This window comes from Empidonax traillii, unplaced genomic scaffold (genome assembly GCF_003031625.1).
Source record: "Empidonax traillii isolate 1590-97213 ecotype Southwest subspecies unplaced genomic scaffold, ASM303162v1 scaffold223:size1722714, whole genome shotgun sequence".
Lineage (NCBI taxonomy): Eukaryota > Metazoa > Chordata > Aves > Passeriformes > Tyrannidae > Empidonax > Empidonax traillii.
This window is the reverse complement of record NW_020955416.1, coordinates 479165-504741: the sequence shown is the minus strand read 5'-3', so window position 1 is coordinate 504741 and position 25577 is coordinate 479165. Positions and strand designations below refer to the sequence as shown.

Sequence of the window (25577 nt, the reverse complement as noted above, 5' to 3'; positions counted from 1 at the left end):
TCACTGTTCTTTATCTCAGCACTTTTTGGGGCCCTAAATGACACTAGCAGGTTTTTCCCAGTGACTCATCTAGTACTGCTCTGCACTAACACAGAATAATTTGGTTAAAACAAAAAAATTGTCTTAACATAGGCCCATTACTCCTAGTGCTGAGCAGTTCCTGTGGATCCTGGAAAACTGGTAGTTAAACAGTTTTTGCTTTTCTCTTTCCTTCCTATTAAGTCAAATGGAACAGATGGGAAGAGGACATGAAATGGAGAACAGAAGTAGACAGTGATAAATTTTTTCTCAAGAGGGATGAATCACTTACTTCACTACTGTCAGCTGAAATACTCTCCCCAGTTTTATTTTTCCATGAAAGAAATTGCTGAGGTGGCGATGGTTTGGTCTGTGAACACAAATAGGGTGGGAGCTGCTGGGGGATTGCCTGTGGGCAGAGCAGCAGTCACTGGGATGATGACTAAGAAGAAAGTGCTCCATGAGGTGCTCTCTGTTTGAATATATTTTGTAGCACAAAGGAATGTAAAACCTCTGCTATTTGTAGCAATAGTGTTGTAACCATGATGGTCTACTGGGGGGGGAAGCAAGATTTCTAGGGAGATATACAGTCTCTTATTTGGCCAGCCAGTGTGTCTAGGAAAAGTTAACTACTTTGTAGGAATATTAGTCCTGCAGCTGATAACACATGAAGGAGCTGGGGGTGTAATATTTACTCACCTTTTTCTTTTTTCCCCCTAATTCTGATAAAAGATGACTTTTTTTTTTTTTCAGACATTCTAAATCTACACATCAACAGATTCTTTGTCTTTCCTTAAAAAAACTCTCTTAGATACCAGTGTAATACCATGTTTCTGTGAGCAGTTCTCTGAGAGATATTGTCTCAAAGAGTTTTGTTTTCCTTCCTAGTGCTCCTGGAAGCGGCCCTATGTTCAAATCCACTACAGTGACTGTGCAAGATGACTGCAATGATCTCCCCAAAAGTGCTGCCATGGATTCTGCCAACAAGCAGGATTCCAGCTGTACATTAATGCACGATGCACAGAACTGTAAAGACGTTGCCTCTGTTATTCCATCCACTCCTGGGGATGTGTGTAGTAACAAATCCGATGCTAGCAAATGTGGAGATCAGGTTCAAGGAGCTCAAGGACATAGAGTTGGGTTCTCCTTTGCTTTTCCCAAGAAAGCAGCAGTGAAACTGGAGTCTTCAGCTGCTGTTTTCTACGAATATAATGATGAAACTTCAGTGGAGCACGGATTTAGCAGGAGGAGTAGGTTTATCCCGGGAACGTGTAACCTGCAGCCTCCTTCAGCAGCAGAGACGGTTGTATGCCCTGAGGAGAAACCAAACTGTTTTCACCCACCAGTGGACAAATGCACAGACACAGCAGAAGCTCCTGAGGCTCAGGATTCAAAAGAGCTGGCCAGTGAGGAAAGCAGGATGCTGGGGAGTCCCTCGTTAACTCCTGCTCTGTCCCACTCAAAGCAGCTGGTTCCCTCAGACACGGATGGCCATGATCTGGATGGGAGTGCAGCTGACTCACCGGACCAAACACTGCCTGTGGCTGTGGACAGTGCTCAGGTCCTGCCCCCAGACAGCACTGGGTACGAGCTGCAGGCAGACAGGGCTCTTGTTCAGGAGGTTGTGGAGGATTGTTTGCCCCTGCAGGATGCTGCAGAGGAAAATGACAAAGATGGGAAGAGTGATCCATCCACAGCCGAAATGGAAATAAAAGATCTGGGGACAGAAGCAGTAGTTTCATCACCGTCTGAAGAAGGTAGTAGTGGAGCCCCAAAAACCAAACCAGACTTGCACAAGAGACCGTGTCAACCCTTTGTTCCCGTTCTTAACAAATATGGATCAAATATTCTTCAGTGGCCATCAGAAATGTTAATTTACACAAGTACAGACCCATCGATTTCCTACAGTTGTAATCCTTTATATTTTGATTTTAAGTCATCCAGAGCAAGTGACAGTCAAGAAAAGCTCAAATATCAACCAAGCATACCTCATTTGCACCATAAAACTGAATCTAACCGTATCTTAGTCTCGGATTTTACAAATAAACCTACTTCAGAGTGTGGTGATTATGAAGTGAATAAAAATGTGTGCAACCATACAATACCCCTTATAAATGATGTTTCCCTTTTCAGAAATTGTGACCTTGCAAAAAATCAAAACAAAGTGTCCTTGGATGATTCATTCAGGATTAGAAAAATAGAAAAGTATCACATATCTAAAAACCACTTACGACAAAACACTGTGATAGATGAGAAACATAACAAAGTTTGGATCAAAGAAAGCCATGAAAAATGGCTTCACAAAAACAGAAAAAGGAAAAGGAGGAGAAAGTTATGTCATTGTCATCATCATCACTGTGGGGACACAGCAGCAGCAGAAATGGAGATATCTCCAGTAACCGAGAAAGAAATTGCTTACAGAGATGAAAATAAATATCAGCATATCCAGAATAATGCAGAGAAGTGCAGACACGATGCAGGGAATATCTGGTTAACTGCAGGTGAGATAGAGCAGTCACATCCAAAACTTGGCATTGAAAATGCTCATAAGAGAGTCATGTCTGCATCAGATCATGTACACTGGGACAGAGGCTGGTGTGACTTTTGGAGCGCAAAAAACAGTGGCAAGCACCGCGGTTGTAAACGGCTGCACAGAAAGAGCAAAGCAAGCTCTTGGAGGCAGGCAAAGCAGCTGGCTCCATGTTCCAGGAAGCACAGCCTAAAGCACTCTAAAACATGTTGCAGCTGGAAAGTCCGGAGGTCGAGCTGCAGCCCAGAGCATAAATGTTTAGGACAATGCAGCGAGGAGAAGGGTCCGAGTCGAAACCAGTCTGTAAAGAGAGGTTATAGCATTCTGACGGAAGAACCTGAAAAATGCCACCGCAAGCGGAGGCAGCACACCTACTCCTCATCATCAGATGAGAGCTCTTGTGGACAGACATTATCAGCAGAGGAATATCTAAGGCAAGTGTCTACTTTAGTTACGTATCGCAAAGCAAAAGGGAAACACAAGAGAAGGAAAACTAGAATCCATCATGTTTTCCTTGACAGGAATTCAAGAAGTGAGACCTCCGGACCTACCAAAGAAAATTCTGCAAGTTCTCCGTTAAATATTTTGGGGGACTTATTGACTCAAGACAATCTAGAGGAAACTAATGCAGATCCCAAAGCCGATGGTGCAAAAGATACAGATGAAACAATGGAGCTGGAGGAAAGCAAGTCACCTGTAGAAACTGATAGTTCACCCCTGCTGGAAAATGATAAACTGACGGCGTGTGCAGCGAGGGAGAGCGCGCCGGATACATTTCCTGATGTCATCGCAGGCTCCGCTGCTCCTGTTCCTGAGCGCAGTGCTCCGGCAGCTGCTGGCACACAGGATGCTCTGCAAGATGAAAAGAAAAAAGAAAATGCCACCAGTCACGAAAATCAAGCTCGTTACAAAGTCCCCCTCTCCAACAGACATTTGGAACAAGCTCCTCCTAAATCCTATCTCTGCCGTTATGAGTTGGCCGAGTCTCTACCGCACGACAAAATGGGTGAGGTGACTAGTGAATGGGTACAGTGTAATCCTGGTATATTTAGCAGCCCGCCACCCTTGCCATTCAAAGAAGCACACGTAAACAGTCATACCTTTTTGACTACCGAGCAGTTAATACCCCCCTTCCCCCTGCCCGATCAGACACTGATATTCCCTCCCGAAAACCATGAAAAATTCAAAGAGCTGCCATCTGAGGCGTATCAGCAGATGGTGCCACAGAGCGTGCTGCCCAACAAGGTGAAGTTCGCCTTCCCTCCCGCGGCGATCCAGCCCCCGAGTTCCGCACTGCAGCCCTTGCCCCTGCAGCCGCCGCTGTGCTCTACCTCCGTCACCACCATCCACCACACCATCCTGCAGCAGCACGCCGCCGCCGGCACGCTGAAGGTTCTCCAGCCGCACCAGCAGTTCCTCTCGCAGGTCCCGGCTCTTTCCAGAGCACCTTTACCTCATCTGCCCGTGGGACCGAGGCTTTGCCCAGGGGGCCACGCTGCCTTCGTGGCCCCGCCACACTTGCCGCTGCTGCCGCCCTCGGTCCTGCACCCGACCCAGCTGGCGTTCCCCCCGCTGCCACACACCGTCTTCCCATCCCTGCTGTCCCCGCACCCAGCTGTCATCCCCCTCCAGCCTCTCTTTTAGGACAGGAAGGGGATGAGGGAAGGACCCTTCAGCTAAACGGTCCTGATGTTTCTACCCTCAGCTTTGCAAAACAGTTCTGTGAACTAAGCTGGTTAAAATTCCTCGTTCCTTGGGAAGCATTTACTGTAAGTATAATGATGCAAACATTCATGGCAAGTTCAGACCTGTACTATAACTAAAGCACTGAATAGTCTGATACTAATTATGAACTATATATATATATAAGTGAAAATCATGTCTTAGAATATGTATAATGTATATAAAATATATTTATAGTTCTATAACTTATGTTGTAAAGTATTCACTTTTTGTTTTTTATCTTTGTGTATTTGCACCTATTTAATGTTTAGACAAAGCTGATGCACTATGTTTTGTACTATGTTCTCTGAAACTGTAAATCTAGTGACAAACTATCTCTTGCAATAAATTTTTGTTAACTACTTAAGTATATCAAAAATCTTTCATTACAAGCCTCATGGATGTTGTTCTTCCATGTCCTTCTGCAGCTGAATGGCATCTTTTACCCCTGTTATGTTGGGATAATCAGGTTTCCCACACGTCAGTGATTTATCAGGGAGGTTCACAGGCCAATACCTTGAGGGCCGCTGTCTTACTGAGCCAGAGAAAGGGTAATAGATGTGTTTGTGTTAGTGGTTTGATGTCACCATGACAGATTTTGCCTACTTGTGGTATGTGCACAAATTGCTGACTGGTGGAGCTAATCCCTTTTATACTAAACCACAAAAAGACAGTGTAACAAATATAACATCGGCAGTGGAAGGGAAAAAAAAAAAAGAAGGGTAATATTGATGGCAGTTTGACTTGAAGAGGATGTTGCTTGTGGCGGCAAGGAAGAGCACAGGGGAGGTCTTGGTTCCACCCAACATGCTTTGTGTGATGGCACCAAGGCCCTCAGGGGGTGGAGCTGTGCGTGGGAGGGTCTTGCTGCCTGGGCAGTGTGTGAAGGGGAGGTCAGAAAGAGCTTTGCATGGGAAACCCACCAGAGTTTAGTACAAATTCTTACCTCACTTCACCCCTCTCTTTCCTGCAGCGTTTTGCTGAAGAAACAGAATGTCACAGAATCCAGACTAATTAAAGTAATAATATACTGCCAGTATTTCTAACTGTACTACAGAGACTTCTCCCTACCTCTGCAGCCTTTTTATTGTTGTTGAACCCCACCCAACTTTAGCCAGTGAAATCTTCCCCTTTGCTTTGGCATGAGATATATCAGACCTATGCCTGTGATGGTCAAGAATAAAAGCAGGAGTCATTCGGAGATAGAGTCATCTCTTTGAGTTGAATGAAGTGTTACCACATGAGTGAACCTAAGGATTTGCAGCATGATGGTTAGTGCCAGTAGTAGGTCCTCCATAATAAAAGGACCTCCCAGTAAATTACTTCTTTTCACCTTTTTGTACAGTATAATAAAATCATGTAAAGCTGAACTGAAGGAATAGTAAATTCAAAGTATTATTAATATACATTGTATACTAATAGCTACAGATATTAACCATTTGGAAAGTAATACTATATCCTAAAACATGTATATCTGCACATTATTTTCTGCATCTATAACTTTAGAACTTACCTGTATCAATATTGCACGTTTCAGCAATCTATTACATTAAAACTATAGCAAACAACATCTTTCCCTAAGATTGCAAGAGTCAGCTATTCATGTTTTCCATGTTGTGCAGTTGCAAAGGGCTAAACTACATTAATAAGCAAAAAGTTGGTAAGAAAGAGCAGATGAGCAGTCAGGTCCTGGAGAGCAGGTTGAATCCCCTGCCTGAGGCTGCAGCATGGAGTGAGATGTTGCTGAGCACCCTGGAATTCCATAAAGAAAGCGTATTTTCTCTAGTTCTGATTTCAGGTGAATTCCCATTTCTATTTGTGTGATATCTGAAAAATATAGAAATAAGTGACTTTGCACTCCTTTATTTCAAGAGTTTACCTACATTATGTGTGTGTCTCCACTGCCTCCCGTGCTGAGCAGGGGGTGGGCGTGGGAATGTCTGTTGGAATGTCTGGGAGGGGGTGTGCTGGCTGCCCTGGCTGTTGCCTTGGTTGGCTTGTGCTGGCTTCTGCATTTCTGCCTCCTCTCTGGGAGTCAGCACAGGCAGTCCCCTGGGTTCTGGTGTGCCATCAAAGACAAGATCCACCTCATTTTATAGCAGTACACTTAAAACAAACAACCACATATAGGACAAATATGATTGCACGCTCTGGCAGGAGATTAAAAAATCACCAATTTAAAATTTTCAATTTCAATGTTCTTTGAAAAAATCCCATCTATTAACTTGGAAGTCCACATTTTTTCAACAAAATGTTCCAACAGCTTTGAATTCTACTTTTTTTGTCTTACAATATAAATTATATTTTCTATATTAAGTTGTTAAGCAGTTTTAAGGTATTGCACAATTCTTTATTATCTACTGTAATTGCTGTTCAATAGTGTATAAACTACTTAAAATAAAAGGCTAATAACCATAAAATGTAACAATTTTCTAATATGATATTTCCTTTAATGCTAGAACTGTTTGTATATGTGAATTCATATGTAAAAGCAAAACCAGTATAAAAAAAATAAATCAGAAGTAAAGTTTAAAATTGAACACACTAAATTAAATTGCCTAATAAAATATACTTTTGAGTTTCTGTTTTATTATTAAATATATAACTTCTAGTAAGTTATATAAGGGTAGTTCTTCTTCTAGATATTTTATCTGGTGTTTTAGATTGTGTGTTTTTGTTCCATAAATTGTAGTCTAATTCATAAGCAAAAACTATTGCAAATGCTAAATAATTAAATTTTTATCATTCTAAAAAAATTTAGCCACATTTGTTACATCTGAGACATTTAAATTTGATTTTACAAATTTTCACAGATCTAGGGTGTCTGTGCTCCTGGCCAGTTTGCCAAATTTTTGGAATTACTGGGCTTTCTTCCTAATGTAAACAGTAAAAGTGATACTCTCAAGTGGCAAGAATTAGACCCTCAAACCTAAACCTAAATGAGGTTATAGATTTTATTAAGTCATTTCCCAGACCAGCTCTGCGGAGAATTACCTGAAAAAGTTAACCTATTCCACTGAGATGAGAAGAATACCTTTATTTTGGTCCTTGGAAAGTTGCAATCTGCCCAGCCTGACCTTCTTGGGACATTTGCATTTCTCAGCTAACAATAATGGTCTAGAGGAGCTTTTGGGCATGAAGGAATGTGACTGTATCACGTTGTTATGGGCAGTTTTGAGTAACTGGACTCGTGCCTGTCTCTGGTGTCTGTAAGTACATAGAATTTTTGAAATGCTACCAACACATGGAAAGAATCTGATCACTTATTTGGTTTCCTTCTTAAACTGGAAGCTACACAAGCTGTCACTTGCTGGGGAGAAATCAGCAGATTTCAGATCCTGCAGGAGCGAGCAAGGGGTTGTAGCGTACAGAGAAAGTGTTGGTCCCAAACTTTGGTGGAGGAAACACGCTGTATGGAGTATTTTTGAGTGAGAATGTGTTTGTTATTCGGTATAATCAAAACCAGTGAAATCATTATGAAGCAAAGTCTTACTTTCAGTGTTAACTTTTCATTAGCACATCAACTTTTACACTTGTTTTGGATGTGGTAAATGAGGCTTTAAAAGACCATTGGGACATCAATTTTTCTTTATTTTCTTTATGTATTACTGTACATGATAACATGCTGCTTATACAACACATGACATGGCTACAACTTTTCTGACAAGTTCATTTTCTGTAGCTGCATTTTCCTCAAAATACATGTTTTGCACTTTGATAATGTTTACTTAATTTCCTATATTTAAAATACAGCTTTAGGTATAGCTGGGCACAGTCTTCATTGTTGTAAATCAGTGCACAGCTTCTGACTTCGGTGGGATTTCATTGGTTTGTAACCACCCGAAAGTGGTTCATGTTGAAATGCTGAGGGTTTTGTTAACTTTTCCAGATTGAGGCAATACGTTAACGACCATGTGAATGTATTTTGAAGATGGTTATTTGTTTATAACTAAGGTGGTGAATTTTAATCTCCTGGGTATTTTGCCATGGTGCTTGTAGTCTGTGTGTTCTAAACTCCTCACATTCATTTTCTAGTCTCTGTTACTGTACATTGCCTAAAGGCTTGTATATATGTAGCAGTGCACATATTTATGCAATATGCCTACCAGTTGTAAAATATTACAGTGCTATACCAACTCTCTATATTGAAAGTAAAGACGTTTTTACTGTATAAAGATCATTTGATATTTTTAAATTAACATGGCTTACTATCTAAATGTGTATATTGTTTTATAGATCACTTTGATTTAATGTTTGCAGCAGGCATATTTTTGTATATTATTTTCTTTCCCTCCTTCTCCTCTTTACTTCAGGAACACTGTAAAATTTTCTCTTTTTCTGTTTCTCTGTGACTCAGATTATCAGAGTTTATTGAGATTTATCTATTTATGAAAATGAATCAGGCTTTTTTATTACTTCCAACTGCAATAATTAGTGCACCAACTATAAGGATTATAAGACATATTATTTTTAATTCAAGCTTCTGTTTTATTTTCTGTATTTTGTAAAAGGTTTGGAGAATTTCTACCCTGGGTCTAAATTCTGACCTGTTAGTGTGCTTCTGAAACCAATGGAGTCTAAGGAAGCTTTGCTATTGGTATTACTGAGGATTTATTTTGGCCTGGGATATTAAGGCTCTTTATTTATTAAAACTGCCTAATACTTTCTGCTTTCAGTTGAATAATAATTTCATAAGGTATAATGAGGAGCACAATCTAGTAAAGACAAACTAATCCATTTTTAATCAGTCGTCTACCTCCTTTGTTGTAAAGATATTTATGTAATTAATGACCATAAAGGTATATCTTTAAAATCTCTGTTCTGTATTGTCAGTGTTTTGAAACCCATACACGCGCCTTCTACTCTGATACCAAAGGAAAAAAAAAAATCAATTAGGGGAAGTACTGGATTTTCTACCTGTACATACTCATTGAGAAGTTTCAGTAAGTAGGACTACATTAATACAGTATAAGGTAAAATAATGTATCAGCAGTCTTTATTTTTGCTGGGGCAAAATCAAAATGTGCAAATCCATGTAGAGAAAAACATACTAATTAAGTAAGCTTCAAATGTGAATCCACAATGACTATAATAGTATTACTTATGAGAATTAAAGATGGTTACTCTTAAATAAGCAGTGGTGTTTGTTTGATATGAACGAGATTTTTAAATGGAAATTATATTTTTTTTTCCTCCAAGAAAGCAGCAAACAGAGAAATACTTCTGGAAAATACATAGTTTTATGACAACTAGGTAGGATCTGTGTTCCTTTCTCATGGATGAGACACAGCAAGTAAGTATTGGACATTCAAAATCCTACATGCTATAAGGAAACGCCTTGCATTTCTAGCTCAGTCTTAGTTTGATTTAGGCCAGTGAAACCTGGAGGAAGAATTAATCTAAAACATGGGAAGCTCTATCTCATAAAGTCCAGGTCCTCTTTTTGGATCACAAGAAAACAAATAGATATTCATTTAAGTTCGTATGTTTGCACTACTGGGAATATAGAGAAGGTGAAGCCCAGCTTAGGTCCAAATTCCTTCTTGTCATGTAACTTAGATTTAACAGCCTTGGTAATTTGACCCAAAACCTTCCTGCATGTGACACAGTCTTCTATAAATGGCTTTTGTGTCACTGGAGTGCTGGCAAAAATGACAGTAAAATCCAGTCTCCTTTCTCGTGTTAGTAATGCCTGTTGAAACAAAGAGGGAGCAATGAACTGCATGACGTGCTGAGAGGAGGAAACCTGAATTGGCCAATGCCTAATTAATAACGTTACTTGTGGAACTGTCATTGGAAATAGAAGTTTAATGTTTATAAATATGCAGGTGTGCATGTGTGTGCTGGTTCAGGATTCTTTTTTAATAGGTGTGATTTTTGTGCCTGTCATTAAGTACTGGTGAGAATAGCTTGTTTGAAATGTTCGTAGCAGAAGGGAAGAAAACATTCAAGGGAGGAATATTGACACAGAAAAATAAGGGGGGGAAAAAAAGTGGTTACAGTATAATGAACCCATCTTTTCCTCTCTAGGGAGGAGGGAAATTGCAGGAAGTTACTTCATCTGCTTTTTATTGGCTGGCTCTGTTTTGAATCATTTTACCACTGAAATTACCAGTGCTGTTTGCCTCAGTATGCCTTTTTCTAGCTGGTCTATCAATCCATCAGTGTCAGAAAAAAAAAAAAAAAACACAACAAAAAAAGTGCAGGATGGTGAGAGAAGATCTGCATTCAATTTACTCTTAATAAAGTCCCTTTTCTCTCTGGAGAAATTATTCACTGGAATGAACCTTCAGTGTGCAAAATAAGCTCATTGCTCTCCCTGCCACCACCTACAGCTTCACTGTTTGCTCACCTTCTGTTAACTTGTCATTCTTCGGGAGCAGAAGAAATGAAAAGGAAGGTCTTTTTTCCATTACCACCAGTTTAAAAACTGGCTGCAGAGGAAAATGTTGGAAGATTAACCATGTACTTCCCAGCACAGGTGTTACTGCAAGTGGAGAGTGTCACAGTCACTGGGCAGTTATTTTTCGGTTCTTTTCTGCTTCAGAATGGATTACAGCTGGTCTAGAAGAAGCGTAGAAACATTAGGGCAACGTGGTTTAAGTGAATAAGGCATTTAAAAAACAAGGTGCTTTGCTGTCTCGCTAGGTGTCCACCAGCTCTAGCCCTGCTGAGTTCTCTGCATTGCAGGCTTTTGGCAGTAAGAGCTCGCATAAGAAACCAGCCAGTGACTGGGAGGGCAAGGAAGTGCCCTCCCATTTGAGCAGGCAGTTTGGTAGGAGAGGGTGGAACATGTTCCTTTTGCTCTGTTGCTGCTACTGCACTTTCTGCATGGGTGGGGACGAGGCCTCTGGGGCAGCAGCAGTGTCTGGGAGCTCGTAGGGCCTATAGGGTGCAGGTGCTTTGCTCCTCATGCGCAGCAGCTGCCCCCAGCTTTGGGTTTAGTTACCAGAAAGACTCAGGTTTCCAGCGGGGTCTCCTCCAGTTGCCCGTCCATGGCAGAGGTCAGTCGGGACTCTGTTCCTGTGGTGGCACTAGGTCTGGCTTGGAGCCAGAAGAGGAAGCCCAGTCTAGGATAACAGGGTATTTTGTGGTTTAGTTTCCACAAAATGGTGTGGGCCAAAAATGCGTTATCGGTTAATGAAAAAGGCGAAATGCTATTAAAGTTGTGAAAGGCAGATTAAAGAGAAGCCAGTTGTTGGGATGAGATGACAGAATGTCTGTCACAAAGCTATCACGAGGGAATTCTCAAAGGTAAGGAACTGATAATGAAGAGTAAGAGCAACAATAATAATAGTAATATTTACATGCAATATAAAACATCCTTAGATAGACAACATCGGTGCGAAGCAGTCCTGAGTCACAGGGAGCTGAATTCTGGACAGCAGGTGGTTCGGGGAAGCAGGGCTGTACAGGATGTAGGGCAGAATGCCCAGGGGGAGCAGTAATTGCTACTCTGAAGAATGTCTTGAATGAAAAGTGGTTTTAGGGGAAAACATCCAAATACCTTTTGAGGGAAAAGAATGGGGATGGGGGGATTGAACCTGGCAATATTCATCAAGCTGGACAGCAACACAGAGATATGAGGCCAGAGGGAAGGGGGGCACTGCTGCAAGGGTTTCTAAAGAGAATTTTAATAAACTCTATTTAAGCCTGTGGAGATAAGTGATAATTAATCACTAGAACCCCCCTACCTCATTTTATCCAACTCTCTTTGGGGGGTGTTTCTTCTTTTTAACCCCAGGACAGCGAGCGATGGGATTTCCTGACACAGCACTGTGGGGCATTAGCATGAGCAGTGGGATGGATGAATCCTGCAATAGCTCAGGGACTAATTACCTGGAAAGGTGGAAGGTGCAAACACCTATTAGAGCGTTTTTCACGGAGCAGAGTTGCATAGGAACATGAATGGAGATCACTGCAGCTGCGTGCCTGAGAGGTTTTGTTTGAAATTTAAATGTTTTAGACCCTTTCTGCTGATGTGTCTCAGTGTGATGTACAGTATCAAAGCCGCTTCTCCCCATTGTTTTTCATTACCATGCAGGGCTGCGAAGCTTCTTTCGGCTGATGGATGGGATTCAACACATCCACCGCAAGCGGATGCATCAGCAGGAACAGCTAAATGTGACACCATTTGTCTTGAATGCTGCGGTTTCGAAAATATCTTTCTTTGTGGGATACTTTTAAATGAAACTTAAGTGCATTTTGATGACAGTGCTGAGACCCATCTCTGGGGAGCACTGATATCTGGGGAGCTGTCAGCTGGTTTACAACGTTGCCTTGCAGTGGGAAGAAGGGGTGGAGGGATAAGCAGATATTGCCAACCAGAGATTTATTTTTTTTTTCCTGAGACATTTTATGTAATTCTAGCAATGGGAGAGCAAAATCCTAGTGGTCATGAGGGATTCCCTGTCTGTGACAGTTCAGCAGACAGCTGTCTGAAATTCACTGGCCTTGCAGAAGGAGAAAGCTCCATAGAATAACCAGCAAGCTTTCTTTTCATCTTTTAAATCCATAATGCATGTATATACATATTGTTAATAATTCATATTAATGGAGAGCTCTTGCCCAAGAGCACATTCCCCTATCACGGAAAATAAATTGTTTAATGATGTCTAGGATAGAAATCAGGGTCTGGCTTTAAATCCAGCTATTACAGAACAGTACTAGACATGCAGTGCACACTTCCATAAACAAATAAATTCATTACAGTTTAATAACAGTGGAAATAAAAAATGTAAGGTAATTTAAATAATGTGCAAAATAGGTCCGTAGTTCATCCTAAAGCCATAGTGCCAAGTACTCACATTATCAGGAATTCTTGATGGCCTTCAGGACCAGCCCTAGTGCAGGTAAGTAGTAAAGTGGAATTTTAATGTTATCATCTTGGCCTAAATTTGTAGGGAGGCAAAATTCAGTTTTGTGGCGGTAGTCCTCTGAGCCTGAGTGTTGGATGGAAAAGAGTCTGGGAATGCTCCATTAAGTTCTGGGTCACTCTGTGGGTTTAGGTGACAGGATGCAGAGTGGCTTCTGGGATGTGGGACCAGAGGACAGGACCTGCCATGGAGGAAAAACAGGGCATGGAGATGTCAGTGGTGCATTGCAGAGGTGGGCAAAATAGTGAGGAGGAGAAACAGGTCCTTACAGACTCAACCTTCACTGTGCAGATAAATGCTGTGAATTGTCTGTCCCCTCTGTTAACTCATTTCAGCAGCTTATTTTAATGTGTTTTAAAAGAAAATGCAAGATGGAATTTATTTCCTGCTCAGGAATGGCTAATAATGGGAGACTCAGTAGTGACTGAATGTTTGTGTTTTTTTCCAACCCCAGTGATGTAAATATTCCTCCTCAGGGTGAGAACTCACTCAGCTGGGTAGTGCCCTGTCCTGCTGGTGTTCTCCCAGTGAGTGCTCCTCTGCAGTGGATTTCTTCTGGTCATCAGAAACAGATGTACCAGGTGACCCCAAGATGTTCATGCTTTGCATATGTTCCATTTCTCCTGTGGTTTCACCGATCTACAATACATGCAGACGATTTCAGTTTAGTGCTGTGTCAGACTGGTTGCTTTTCACTGTGATTCAGTTATAAATATTTGTGTTTGCTCTGTGATAAATCAGCTTAAAGCATTTTTTTGCTTTTCCTGTGAAATGGCTACCATTTTTCACAGAACTGTCACGAGCATCTTACCCTAGAATGATTCCTGTAAGTGATCTCGTGTCATAACTCCCTTATAAACAACTATGTTTACCTTGTCAGTGTTCTATTTAAGCAGTAATAAGTTGGTAATGGTTTGATTTGAAATCTGTGTATTCTCAGTTAAACCATCTCTATCTGGTTGAGCTGCTCTAAATTATGTTTTTGTAGCCTGAACCAGTCTCTGTCAGTAATTTTTTTGGTTCTATGAAGTTTAGCTCAGAAATCTCAAGCCAAGGTCTGGATTTTGAATTCAGGATATTCAACTGGGCCTTCATTTGACAGCATTTTGAGTCTGATGGGCCTTTCTGGAGCCATTAAATGGTTCTGGGTGCACTTTTTGGGCCTGTGTGAGAATAATTTTGAATTTTCTCTTTCCACGAACCTGCCACATGGATCATCAGCTTCATGGACTCAGTCACTTCCTTGTAGTTTAAGTGTATCAATCCTAACATATTTGTGTACTAACAACCATAAATAGGATCTCATCCAGTTATTTTCCTAGAAAATCTCACCATACCAAGTGAATGTGTTCACCATACCATCTGAGAGTAATTAAATTTGGCAGTTTTAAAATTGCAGGCTGTATTGGTTTTCTTTTAAAGTCTATGCAATGATTTGCACATTCATGCTCCTTTTGCAGGCAGGGAAAATTTTGAGAGCTGGCTTTTTCGTGTTATTTGTCAAAGGGAACTAATTTTATATTCAATAATACATTTTTTTCTTTCATGTCATCAAGAAATTTTAATGTACTTGCTCTGTTATACAATAAGAAAATTACTATTTATCCCGATAGGTATTTTTTGAGGGAAAAAAAAAAAAAAAAGAACCTTTGCTTCTTTGGGAGTTTAAACACAATTCTAGTTTCCTGTCAGTTCTGTGTCTTGTGATGCTCCTTGTCAGATTAATGTGTTTTAAAGCTCTTGGTTGGTACCTGAGCTGTCAAAAAGGAAGATTAAAACCACACCTTTCTTTCTGGGGATCTGTTTTTGCGTTGCAAAAAATGCAGAGGAAGAGAAAGAAAACCTTTCCTGCTTACCCTTGGCATCCACCTGAGGCCTGGTGCATGTGGCATTCTGTCTGTGCCTTAGGGTTGGGAAGGAATTTCTGTTCCTGTCAGACAGCCCTGGATATTCACACCAGAACACACACAGGATCCTGAAATGTTGGTTATTTTACGAGGAGCAGAATGTACTTGAAGGCAAAGAGGAAGGGTCACGGATGTGATTTTTATCTTAGTCACAAATGTGGCATGTGACCTAGAAATAATTTCTCTCTGCATCATTTAGAAGAGTGGGATGATCACAATTGCCTTCTAATGTGGTGGATACCCTTACCTTGTAATACAGCTCATCAACAGATGTTTTATTAACTTATAAGTTGCATGAAGTTTTCTGCCAGGAAAAGGGAAAGGTAAAATATTTTTGATGCCAGCAAATTCACTCTTTATTTCAGCAATTATCATAGAAAAAAAAAATTATGATGTAAATTCTTAGTGTGTTTTTTTTTTTTTTTTACAGAAACTGAAATAATTTCTGAAAGAAATGCAGAGAATGCCCCTTGAACTGAAGAAAGAGGGAGGGATCCTGCAGCAGATTCTGGTCCCAGATTGTAATGAGACCATAAAGGCTGGCCAGGGTCCATAAACATTGCAGAGATTTGGAGCGACAGTGTTCACCAGTGCCACTAATCCAGCTATAAATCAATTTTTCAGAACCTGGGTCCTCGTTTTTTGTCAGTCTGAGTAATAAAGTGCATTCAGGGGAAATGATGCACATGAGAAAGTGCTCCTCATTTCACAGGGCTTGAGGAATAATCCAGGGCCATATATTTCTCTGGTGTTTCAGTTAGTGTGTAAATGATTCAGCCATCATTTTGGATATGCCCTCGTTACAGAAAGTGCTTGACTTTGATCTAACAGGTATTCTGAAGACATTAAAGATCAATTTTTACAGTTCCTTAAAGTAAGAGCCTGTTCCACTCTCAGTACCCGTAAATAACTCGCTTTTCTCTATATGGATATCTCACCATGACTTGCAGTCAGATCCATTTTTCTACAAGAAGCAAGAAAAACTGATGTGGGAAAATGACCTGGAAGAAACAGTGAAATCGAACAAAAACAAATCCCTGTGCACATGTGATAGGGATCTACATTTTAATGAGAAATCAGACACGTAAAATCCAGTTCTTAATTTACGTCTGGGCTTTTGTTTTGTTGAAATTACAAAATATGACAATTTATCCATATGTCCCAAATAGTAAGTAGCAAGACAATGAGAAAAACCAAACAACCAAGAGAACTACCTTAATGTTACTAGACTGGAAGACAGAGTGTATTCTTCAGTGGCATATAATGAAATAAATAGGCTTGAATCTTGATTTATTTATGGTTAAGCTTATGGTTCCTTGAAGTTTGTAACCCATAGCTCATTTTCAGTGGGTGTTTTTGTAGGTGCTGTGTAGGAAAGGACAGGCTGACAACAAATTTTTCAGAGATAGTGTGAGATTTTGCTCATGAAAAGGCAATAGTTTGGATCTTATAAACAACTGGATCGTATAAAAAATTGTGCTCAGTTTTGATACGTCACTCAATTTTTTTCCCTCAAATTGTTTTTTCATATAGTACAAAATAAGAAAGGAATTGAATTAATTGCACATTTTTGAAGCAGCCTTTCTTGTAAAGGTGTGCATGATCACCAGTGCTTTTCTGCACGTGTGCGATGCTGTGTACAGATTTCTTACAGACCAAAAAATAACAACCAAAACTGCACATGCCTTTCTATCAGGACATATTGAAAGAATGTGAAAGTGTGTTCAATTGTGTGATATATAATTTCCCTTTATCTTTCTGTCCCAGGTGGGTGTTGTGTGATGGGATGTAGTATGGTGGTTACCATAGGAATGCTACAAACAAAGAAGCTTGTAAACAGAGAGCAGTGTATCTTTTGATGTCACTACCTAATTACTCTGATGTACAACATTGAAAAGGCAGATATTTGGAAATAAGCTTTATCCAGGAAAGTTATGAAACCCTGAGAAAAAAAACCTGGAGGAAAAGCAAGGAGGTTTCCAGCTGTGTGTAAATGTGGAGCTCAGAGGGGATAGGCATTGTTATCTTTCTGCTACAACCTGCTCTACAGGATAGATACAGCTTCTTGTCAGCTTGTGTGTGCTACAGAGCTGATGAGATCTGAACAGGCTTTTCATGCCCATTGCCTACTCTTCATCAGTTCTGCTCTATTGCCATGAATGTTTTCCCTTGCAACAACCTTAATTGTTTTTATTTGCGGGTTAGAAGAGTGATCATAATCACAGCTGTTGTGAATATAACCCTGATCTGCAAACAGACTACACTATAGGCAAACGTTTTCATTTTGAACACTTGAATCAATGGTTTTCAATTACAAATAGAGAAGCCACTAGCTGGAAACGTTCCTTACTGGAGGGTAGATCCTAACCCTGTTATTTACTCACATTGTCTATTATTCAGATGCTCACAGTTGAGACTGTGAGCTCTGGAAAGAGAGGACACGATATCTAGAAAAACCCCAACATTACAAGTGCATGGTCTCCAACTAATCAATGGGTACTGATAAAAAGAAGCAGGTTAGGTGGCCACTTTGGCTTGAGTGCCTTGCCATAAAATGGCATTTGGTCTATGAATGGAGTGCATAGTCTCATTTATCTCCTCCCTTTGTTTCACATACAGTTTCTATAGCTGATGCTGCCCTGTATTCATGTACTGCTGAGGTTTATTCCTACAGTAATGTGCTGTGCTTCATGTCTTTGTTGCTGTTTGAACTTTTGAGGTTTATTTTTATCCTTCCCCCTCTCCACTTATGTAGTGTGCAGTCCTTTTATGCCTGCAATGCCGTGAAGAAACCACCAGGAGAGCAACCACTGATCATGGCAGCATATGAGGTGAAATCCCATTCCTTTAAAAAATATGTAACCAGGAGTGTAACTTCATTTAAATGACTTCACTTAAATTCAGCTTCACATTGTGAAATTCATAGTATGGAGACAATAGAAGCTGCAGAATAAAGATGAAAATCTCCCAGCTGAAATAACACCCAGGCAGGGCATTCACCCAGTGCCAAATACCTCTGCATGGCTTGCAGGAGAACAAAGCTCAGTACTGAGCCAGTTTAGGTAAGCAATATGAATAAAGAACATTTTGTGTAACATTTCTTATGTCCCCCCCTAGATATTTGGGGTTACTATGCAATAATTCTGGGCTATCTAAGCAGCACTTTAAAAATGGTCTCATAAAATCAACAAAGCTGCTTTTGAATTTTGGTGCCGTTCACTGTCAGTACATCCAGTGATGGGCATCTGCAGTAAATGTCTTACAGTTTATATGTCAAATTACTGACCTCTCTAGATATCTGGTGACTTATACGACAGGGCTTTATCTACTGTTTGGCTTATGTGGTGATAATAGAATGTTAAGTAAGATAAAACCTGTGCGTGGGCTTGTATTTAGAGAAGTGTTTTCACACCACTTTCATTTGAGGAGTCATCACTGAAAAAAAAATTACAGAAACTTATAGCTAAAATCAGCACAACTGCCTCAGAAGAATATATGTATATATGAAATACTATGGAGCAAATTACACATGTATACCTGACTTGTTTCCTAATATAATAGCATCCAAAGCAGTGTAATATTTCATTTTCCAATTAGGAAGAATAAGCAGACTAACTAGGAGGACTGATTTCAGGCCATTGTGCTTATGTCCCACCTTCCTCTACATTATTTGAATTGTTATTAAGAATTAGAGAAAAGGCTCTTTGTTGGTTGAAAACCAAGGTCATGAACTGTATGACGGTGTGAATTGCAATGTCCTGTACTAATACTGGGTCAGTATAAACTGTGAAAGTTTGTCATTGCTAAAACAGTTCTGGTGGATTTGGCAATGTATTAGAAACACTGGTAAATATCCCACATCTATATCTATATATTTCTTATAATCAGAACCAGTGAGAAAAGCCCCACTGCTCTGATCTTGCTTTTACCTTTGGTGTGATGTGAAACTGTTGCTCAATAATGTAGAAAAACCCATTTCTCAACAGTGCAGGATGGTATAATTTAAAGCCTTAATTAAACATGCATGAGGGGAGATTAAATCCATTTTTTGAAATGTTATGTCATTTTAAATATATATTTTATTTAGTACATTGGCTATTAATTTTAGTTTTAGTTATAAAAATATATTGACATATAATGAATATTTCTGTTGAAGCTTTAAGCTCTGCATATAGGTGTGGGGTTTTTTCTGTTTGGGTTTTTGGGGTTGGGATTTTTTTTTTTTTTCTGGGAGGAGGGGGCTGGGAGAAGGGGGTTTGTGTGGGTGTTTTTCATTCATGTGGTAGTGGGAGAAGTTGCCCAGGGGGGTGGTAGAACATCCATCCTTAGAGGTTTTGAGGACTAAGGTGGACAAAGCCATGGCTGATCTGCATGGAAGACCATCAGATCCTCGTGATTTCAGTCAAGGCACACTGCTAAAAATCAGCCCAAACAGAAATGGGATTCCAAGGGGCAGCTGAGTTCTCATACTTGGAGCAGAGGTAAGTCAGCATCTGCACCAAGCCCTGTCACTGCAACCTCACAAAAAAGAAAAATAAAATGCATGTTTAGTGAGGGGCATTCAAATCCCAGATTATTTTTCAAATTAAGGAAGGTTTTAGACAACTCTGTATTTTCCTTCACCTTTTACCACTGGTACAAAAATCATCTGTGAAATTTTGAAGCAGAGGAATGACAGGTGGCTGTATCTGAAGGCACATAGCAAGGCAAAAAATGTGAGAATTTTTATTTTTCATGTATTTACCAATAGCTTAATCCAGTTTTCTCTGGATGCACTGTTTGGGTAGATCACATTTTTGCTTATTCTTTGCTTATAGTAGTGTAAGTTCCTTTCTGACAAGTGATATTTTGTAATCTCTGTAGGTTTCATCAAGAGCTGATTTGCTTCTAACAAACCACAATTATGCTACATATTTATTCACTACATCAAGTGAAACCTTTTCACTTGTAGATGTTAAGGAAACTATTAGTTTTATTGATTATTTTACAGTTAAGTTGTATTCTATCAAATAGAGTGGGTCAAAGGTTTTCAAAACCCTTTTGTCCCTCCAGGTAATTTAAGATACATTTTAGTTAGAGTGGCAGAACTGTTCTCACTTTGGTTCAGCATCTCAAGTTTCAAGTTGTTCTCGTGGTCCCTTTAGATTATCTTATTGATTTGCCAGGCATTGATCTCCTGACTACTCTGCCAGCAGCCATAAGAACACAGTTTGTTTGTAGCCTTACAATATATTCCAAAGGACTCTTCCCAGATTAAGTTTGAGGAGTAGCTCTGTGGTTTTCAGTCAGATTTCTCTTTAAAAATATTCCTATGTAGAAATAAAAGAATACACTTCTAACGTTATTCACATTTCCCACTGATAAACAACATAGGCAAAGAAACTGGAATTAACAGATTTATCTTAACCCAGTAATGTATTCCTGGTTTTTATTTTAGTTTGCACATACATCAGTTTTCCAGAAGAGGTAATTGTATTCAGCCTTTTCATTTTAGTGCAAAACTAATACGTTTACACTTTTTCCTGAACTTGCAAATCCTGCTCTGCAGCATGATTATCCAAGAGAGAGATTGCTGAGCAGGCAGTGTGCCATGGGATTCTCTCCAGAGCTCTTGCAGCAATGGTCCCCACAGGTCCTCATCAAGGAAATGTGCAGGTTGCTGGAAAATCCATTGGCTCTGTTTCCTGGAGCAGTTTCCCCTTTGTTCCTCTCCTAGTGAAGTGGCAGAATATCTGTGTAAACATGGGACAGCCTCTCCAGGCTTTCACTGTGCAAAACCGGCGTGTGGATGTGGCACTTGGGGACGTGGTGCAGTGGTGAACACAGCTGTGCTGGGTTGATGGTGACATTCAGTGATTTTAAAGGTCTCTTCCAACCTCAGTGATTCTGTGAGAAAAGTATTAAAATGAAGTATTTTCTGCTTGTACGTTGGTCTGCGTTGTGGAAAGAAACTTGGAAACCTTCAGCATCTTATTTTGATGTGTCACTAGTTATGCACTAAATGTATTCTCTCTGGCCAGAAAAGACTTGAGAGAAATTGTCCAGGTTGGAAGAGGTGGTGAGATGGACAGGTGAAAGGTTTCTGTTCAGACACAGCCTGAAGCAAAATGGTCATTAGAGAGGCCACTGAGGTAAGATGCAGAAAAAGAGGGAAAATAATTTCATCTGTTTTGATGTGCAGAAGCTAGTGGGTTTGGGGGACTCTTGGCTCGCTGCCATACCTGACTGTTGGAGTAGAAAAATGAGGGTTGGTTGTGTTGACAGAGTACTGGTTTTTTTTAATTTAAAGTCAAGAAAGGTGTGACAAAGTATCCAGGAAACTTAGGGAAAAGAAACCATTCCTCTGTAAGGAAACATAGGGCTCAGAGCTGCAAAGTGAACCAATATTAAATGGCTGAAATCAAACCAAATGCCAAAAGTAAATGCAACTACAGAAAGAGAGGGGGAGTATCAGAATCACTGAGCTTTGAAGACGCAGTGGCCAACACAGAAGGATAAAACCTCTCTGTCAGTAACAACCAGGACATAAACTCCCAGTTTCCCGTATTAAGCATTTTGCTACTGCAGTGCTGGGCTTTTTGCAACTTTTTTTTCAGAAATACTGATTATCTGGCATATAGAACACCATTATTTATCATATGTCTTCATGGACTATCATGTCTTCTGTGCTGGGTTTAGTGGACTAATCTTCCTGCTGAGTTATTTTCACATCAACTTGAATTACTCTGCTTTTAAATGCTTCCTACAGCAAAATGACTTTGCAGTGGATTAGTATTTAGGAGTATCCACATTCATAGTACATTCTCTGACTGAGGCATGACATGTATTTGCTTCAAAAACTAAAAATGCCAGATTTAGGTTTTTTATGTCCAGAAATGAGTATTTATAGGGTTTAATGACTAAAGACAGCTATGTTTTTATAAATACAAGTTTATATATGGCAAAGAGAACATCTTAATATCAATTGTTAAATTTTATAACAGTAAATTTATAAGCTTAATTAAACGAAAGGTTCCTTATAAACAGTTCAGTGAGGAACCATAGGCCAGCACCTGCAACAAGACATGTAATAAGCTGTGCTTATATCTAAGATGAGCCCAGAAATAAGAATAGCTCTTCATTGATGCTTTTGTTTGAGAAATCCCTAAGGCTCATTACAATATATACAGTGAGTTTTCTTTGCTATAGGATTTCCTAGTTTTTCTGGGGAACCAGACAATGGAGCTTTTGAAGTCTTAAGTACGTCTCTTAGCAACTTGCCAAAAAGAAGCTCTGCTGTTATTACTCATAATTCCAATGTGATCTGCCCACAGTTTTGGCCAAATTCCTCTGTTAAGGACAGAAACAACCATACCATGCAGTTCCCCACTGTTTTACCGAGCTATTATCTCCATCTTCCTACTACATTTTACACCTGGAAGAGCACTTTTAAAAATAACTCCCAGTTCCAATACGAGATTTCTTTCATCCTTTTGGGTTCCCGCCTCAGGAAGGATGGAGAGCCCAGCACCACACGTGGGGTTAAACCTGGGAGCACAGCCAACAGCAGCAGCAGGAGTCAGAGCCAAACACTGTGCTTCCAACCAGAGCAATTCTTCCTTCTTCCTGCCATAGCAACCTAAAAAGCCCCCCTGGAAAGCCTTGGAATTACGGCTTTCCTGAGTAACACACCTGTATCTTATTTACCTCCTTGTTTTGTGTTACTGCACTAAGTGCAAGGTAGTCATTTGTGTTTGTTCGTTTTTTAAAAACAAACCCGGAGTTATTTGGGTTCTCAGCATGGACCACAGCAATTCTTTTTAATTTTCTTTAAAGAAAAAGAAAAACCCAGCTAAAAGTTTTAGAATGTGGTTGAAATGGAAAGTATTCCCAGGTATCCCTATGGCCAGGTTCTCACATTTGCCACAAGGAGCTGAAGCACCACTACCTCTGTTTTAAGCATCCCTGAAAAAAAAAAATTCACTGTGCTTGGAGTCTTATCTAAATGAGTATTTTTTTTTTTTATCTTCCTCAGTCATCCCTGTTTTGTGCTGCACCGCCAGTAAGAAGCTTAGCTCGAAGGTAATTCAACACACAGCGCTGTATCTGGGAGCTGCTCTGGCGACGGGCATGAAATTGTTTTATCTGTTTTGTTCTTGGTGTGCTGCGCTCGCTGGGTTGGTGCGCAGACCATCTGCTGCTGAGGTAACTCTTGGGATCCTTGTCAAATTGATTGCACTCAGGAACGGCCCAGACAGAGGAAAAATAGAGTTTCTAATTACATTTTACTGGGGATCTTGTTTAACTCTAGGAAGTGGTAATTCAGAAATAAATGGCTTTGGTGGACATCTTAGAATCTTTAATTAACAAATTACTCTATTAACACACACATTGTTTTCCAGGTGAGTGAGATCATTTGCCCCCAGGGCTTTTTTTTTTCCATATGCCTTCTGTTCCTCCAGCAAAATATGTAACAAATTGAAGTATTTATTTTGATTACATAAAGCACACGGGGTACACAATTATATGAAAAGAAAGATGACATTTGTTGCCTGCCTTCCCTTAGGCCCCTACAGGCTTGCCCTTCACTGAGAAAAAACAAGGCATAAAGTCATTAGAGTGCAAGTTTTTTTTTTCCTCTGCACATTACATTTTTGGAAGGGTGTTTTTAAAGCAAAAGCCTTTACTAGAAATAATGGGATAAGGATTATTTACAAAATATCGCTAAGATAGCAAGTTTTTCTCCCAAAAGTTTTAGATTCTTTCATATGTCAGTTGGAGCTTTTAAGAATGCATGTATTTAATGTTATCAAATTCATACCATAATTTTTTTTTAAAAAAGTAATAAAATATATTAAATATTTATGCAGATATACTCAGTTTACTGCTTAATTTCATTAATTGTTTGTTCATTATTTTATGCTTTTTTAAGCCATTAATTTGCATTTGAATCCCCTCTTTATATATCTTGTGAGGACACTTTCTGTACTGTAAAAGAGTTTCTCAGAATAAACTTGACTGGAAGAGCTCCTGTTCCATTGCAGTATCAATTGGAGCAGTAAAGGAAATGCTGGGAGACAAAGGTAGCTTGCATAAGTAAAATGACAGCACTTACAAATTATATAGAATCACCAGGCATTTTTTGAAGTACATTTTTACAATGAAAAATGCAGAGAAATTTATTCGGAAAAAGTTCAGAAAATGAATTTGAAATAAGGTCAGGAGTGCATGAAACAGTTTCAAGGAAGAGTTTCCAAGTCTTGGTCATCTTTGTGTTGTCCTTCATGGGACATGGATGTAAACCCTGCTGTGACGGTGCTCCTTTATCCCATATCCTCCTGTCATGGGGAATTTTTGTCCTTCTTACATGTCTTCAGGTAGCTGTTTGAGACAAGGGCTTCTCAATTCATCTAGTCCTCACTTCTCTGCACATTTCAGAGCTGTTTTCTGGTATTTCCTTCTGGATAACTTGCAGAAATTCAGCCCGGGGAACTCAAACATCGCCCATGCTCTGGTTCCTCACCTCTGCCATCCACAGACCTGAGGGAGATGGATTGGATCTGGATTCATGGCAACAACAGGTGCTTCCTACTGCAGATTGTTTACTGTTGCTTAATAAAAATGGCTGCATAAACCCTTGTTTAGATGAAGACAATGAAAAATTTTTGTTCAAATGTAGAATTTTTAGTAGTCTCTTTCCTATTGATATTGGAATTCCTATTGATATTGATATTGGAAAACATAGTTTGTGTTCCCAGTCTCAGGAAGAAACCTGACATCTCTAGAGAAGATTAAGCTCGAAGACACTGACCAAGAAAACATCATGAAACCACAGACATGAAATTCTACAGAGTCATTACTGGACTTTCAGAGTCTAAACTTTTCATTCTGTTTCAGGTAAAACTGTGCTTCATGTTTTTCCACTATTCTAAGCTGTAGAAGAACATGCCTTTGTGTGCCTGTATATGTTTGTGAGCTTTTGTATTCCTCTGCATCTACATAAAATCTATTTCTAGCGTCAACAGCAACATGTCACACGTATTTCTCATTGAGTTACTCTGTATTGCAACACCTGCCGCCCCGGTATTTTGCTGTGGGAGGGCTATGATGAGTGCTATCTTCCATATTATTAAATGATAATGTGAGCATTTGCTGGCATGTCAGTAGCAAAAAGTGACTTGTAGCTCCCTTGAAAATTCACATGCGTTTTATTGCTGCTTGAGAAAATAACACGTCTCCACCGCAGTTCCAGTCATTTTACTGATTGCTAAAGGATTTCCCCTCTATTACCTCTGCATTTTCTGTGTTGCCAGGTGTGAAATGAACAGAATCATAAAGTCAGGCTGTTTCGGGGAATAAAAACAACAGCACAGTCTGTGCTGATGAAATGGTAGCACAGTGAAAGCAGAAAAATGCCAGCAGCTATTGGCAATGCAACGTATGTGATAGCTAGTGCAGTGAGAAAGACATATTTACTAACTCTCGCAATTAAAAGCAGTTGTGATATATATTAGTGGAGCAGGAAAATATTTCATCTTGTCCTTA

At 39.8% G+C, this 25577-nt stretch overlaps 1 protein-coding gene across 1 annotated transcript in view; it reads left to right on the top strand.

The window, feature by feature from the left end:
• ZNF804A (zinc finger protein 804A) overlaps window positions 1-24880 on the top strand; it is a 167513-nt gene extending 142633 nt beyond the window's left edge. Inside the window, exons 4-5 of the mRNA XM_027887873.1 lie at window positions 907-4317; window positions 24791-24880. Of these exons, the coding sequence (XP_027743674.1) occupies window positions 907-4192 (3286 nt within the window). The 3' untranslated portion in view covers window positions 4193-4317; window positions 24791-24880. The remainder of the gene's footprint in view (window positions 1-906; window positions 4318-24790) is intronic.
• Window positions 24881-25577: the final 697 nt, after the last annotated feature.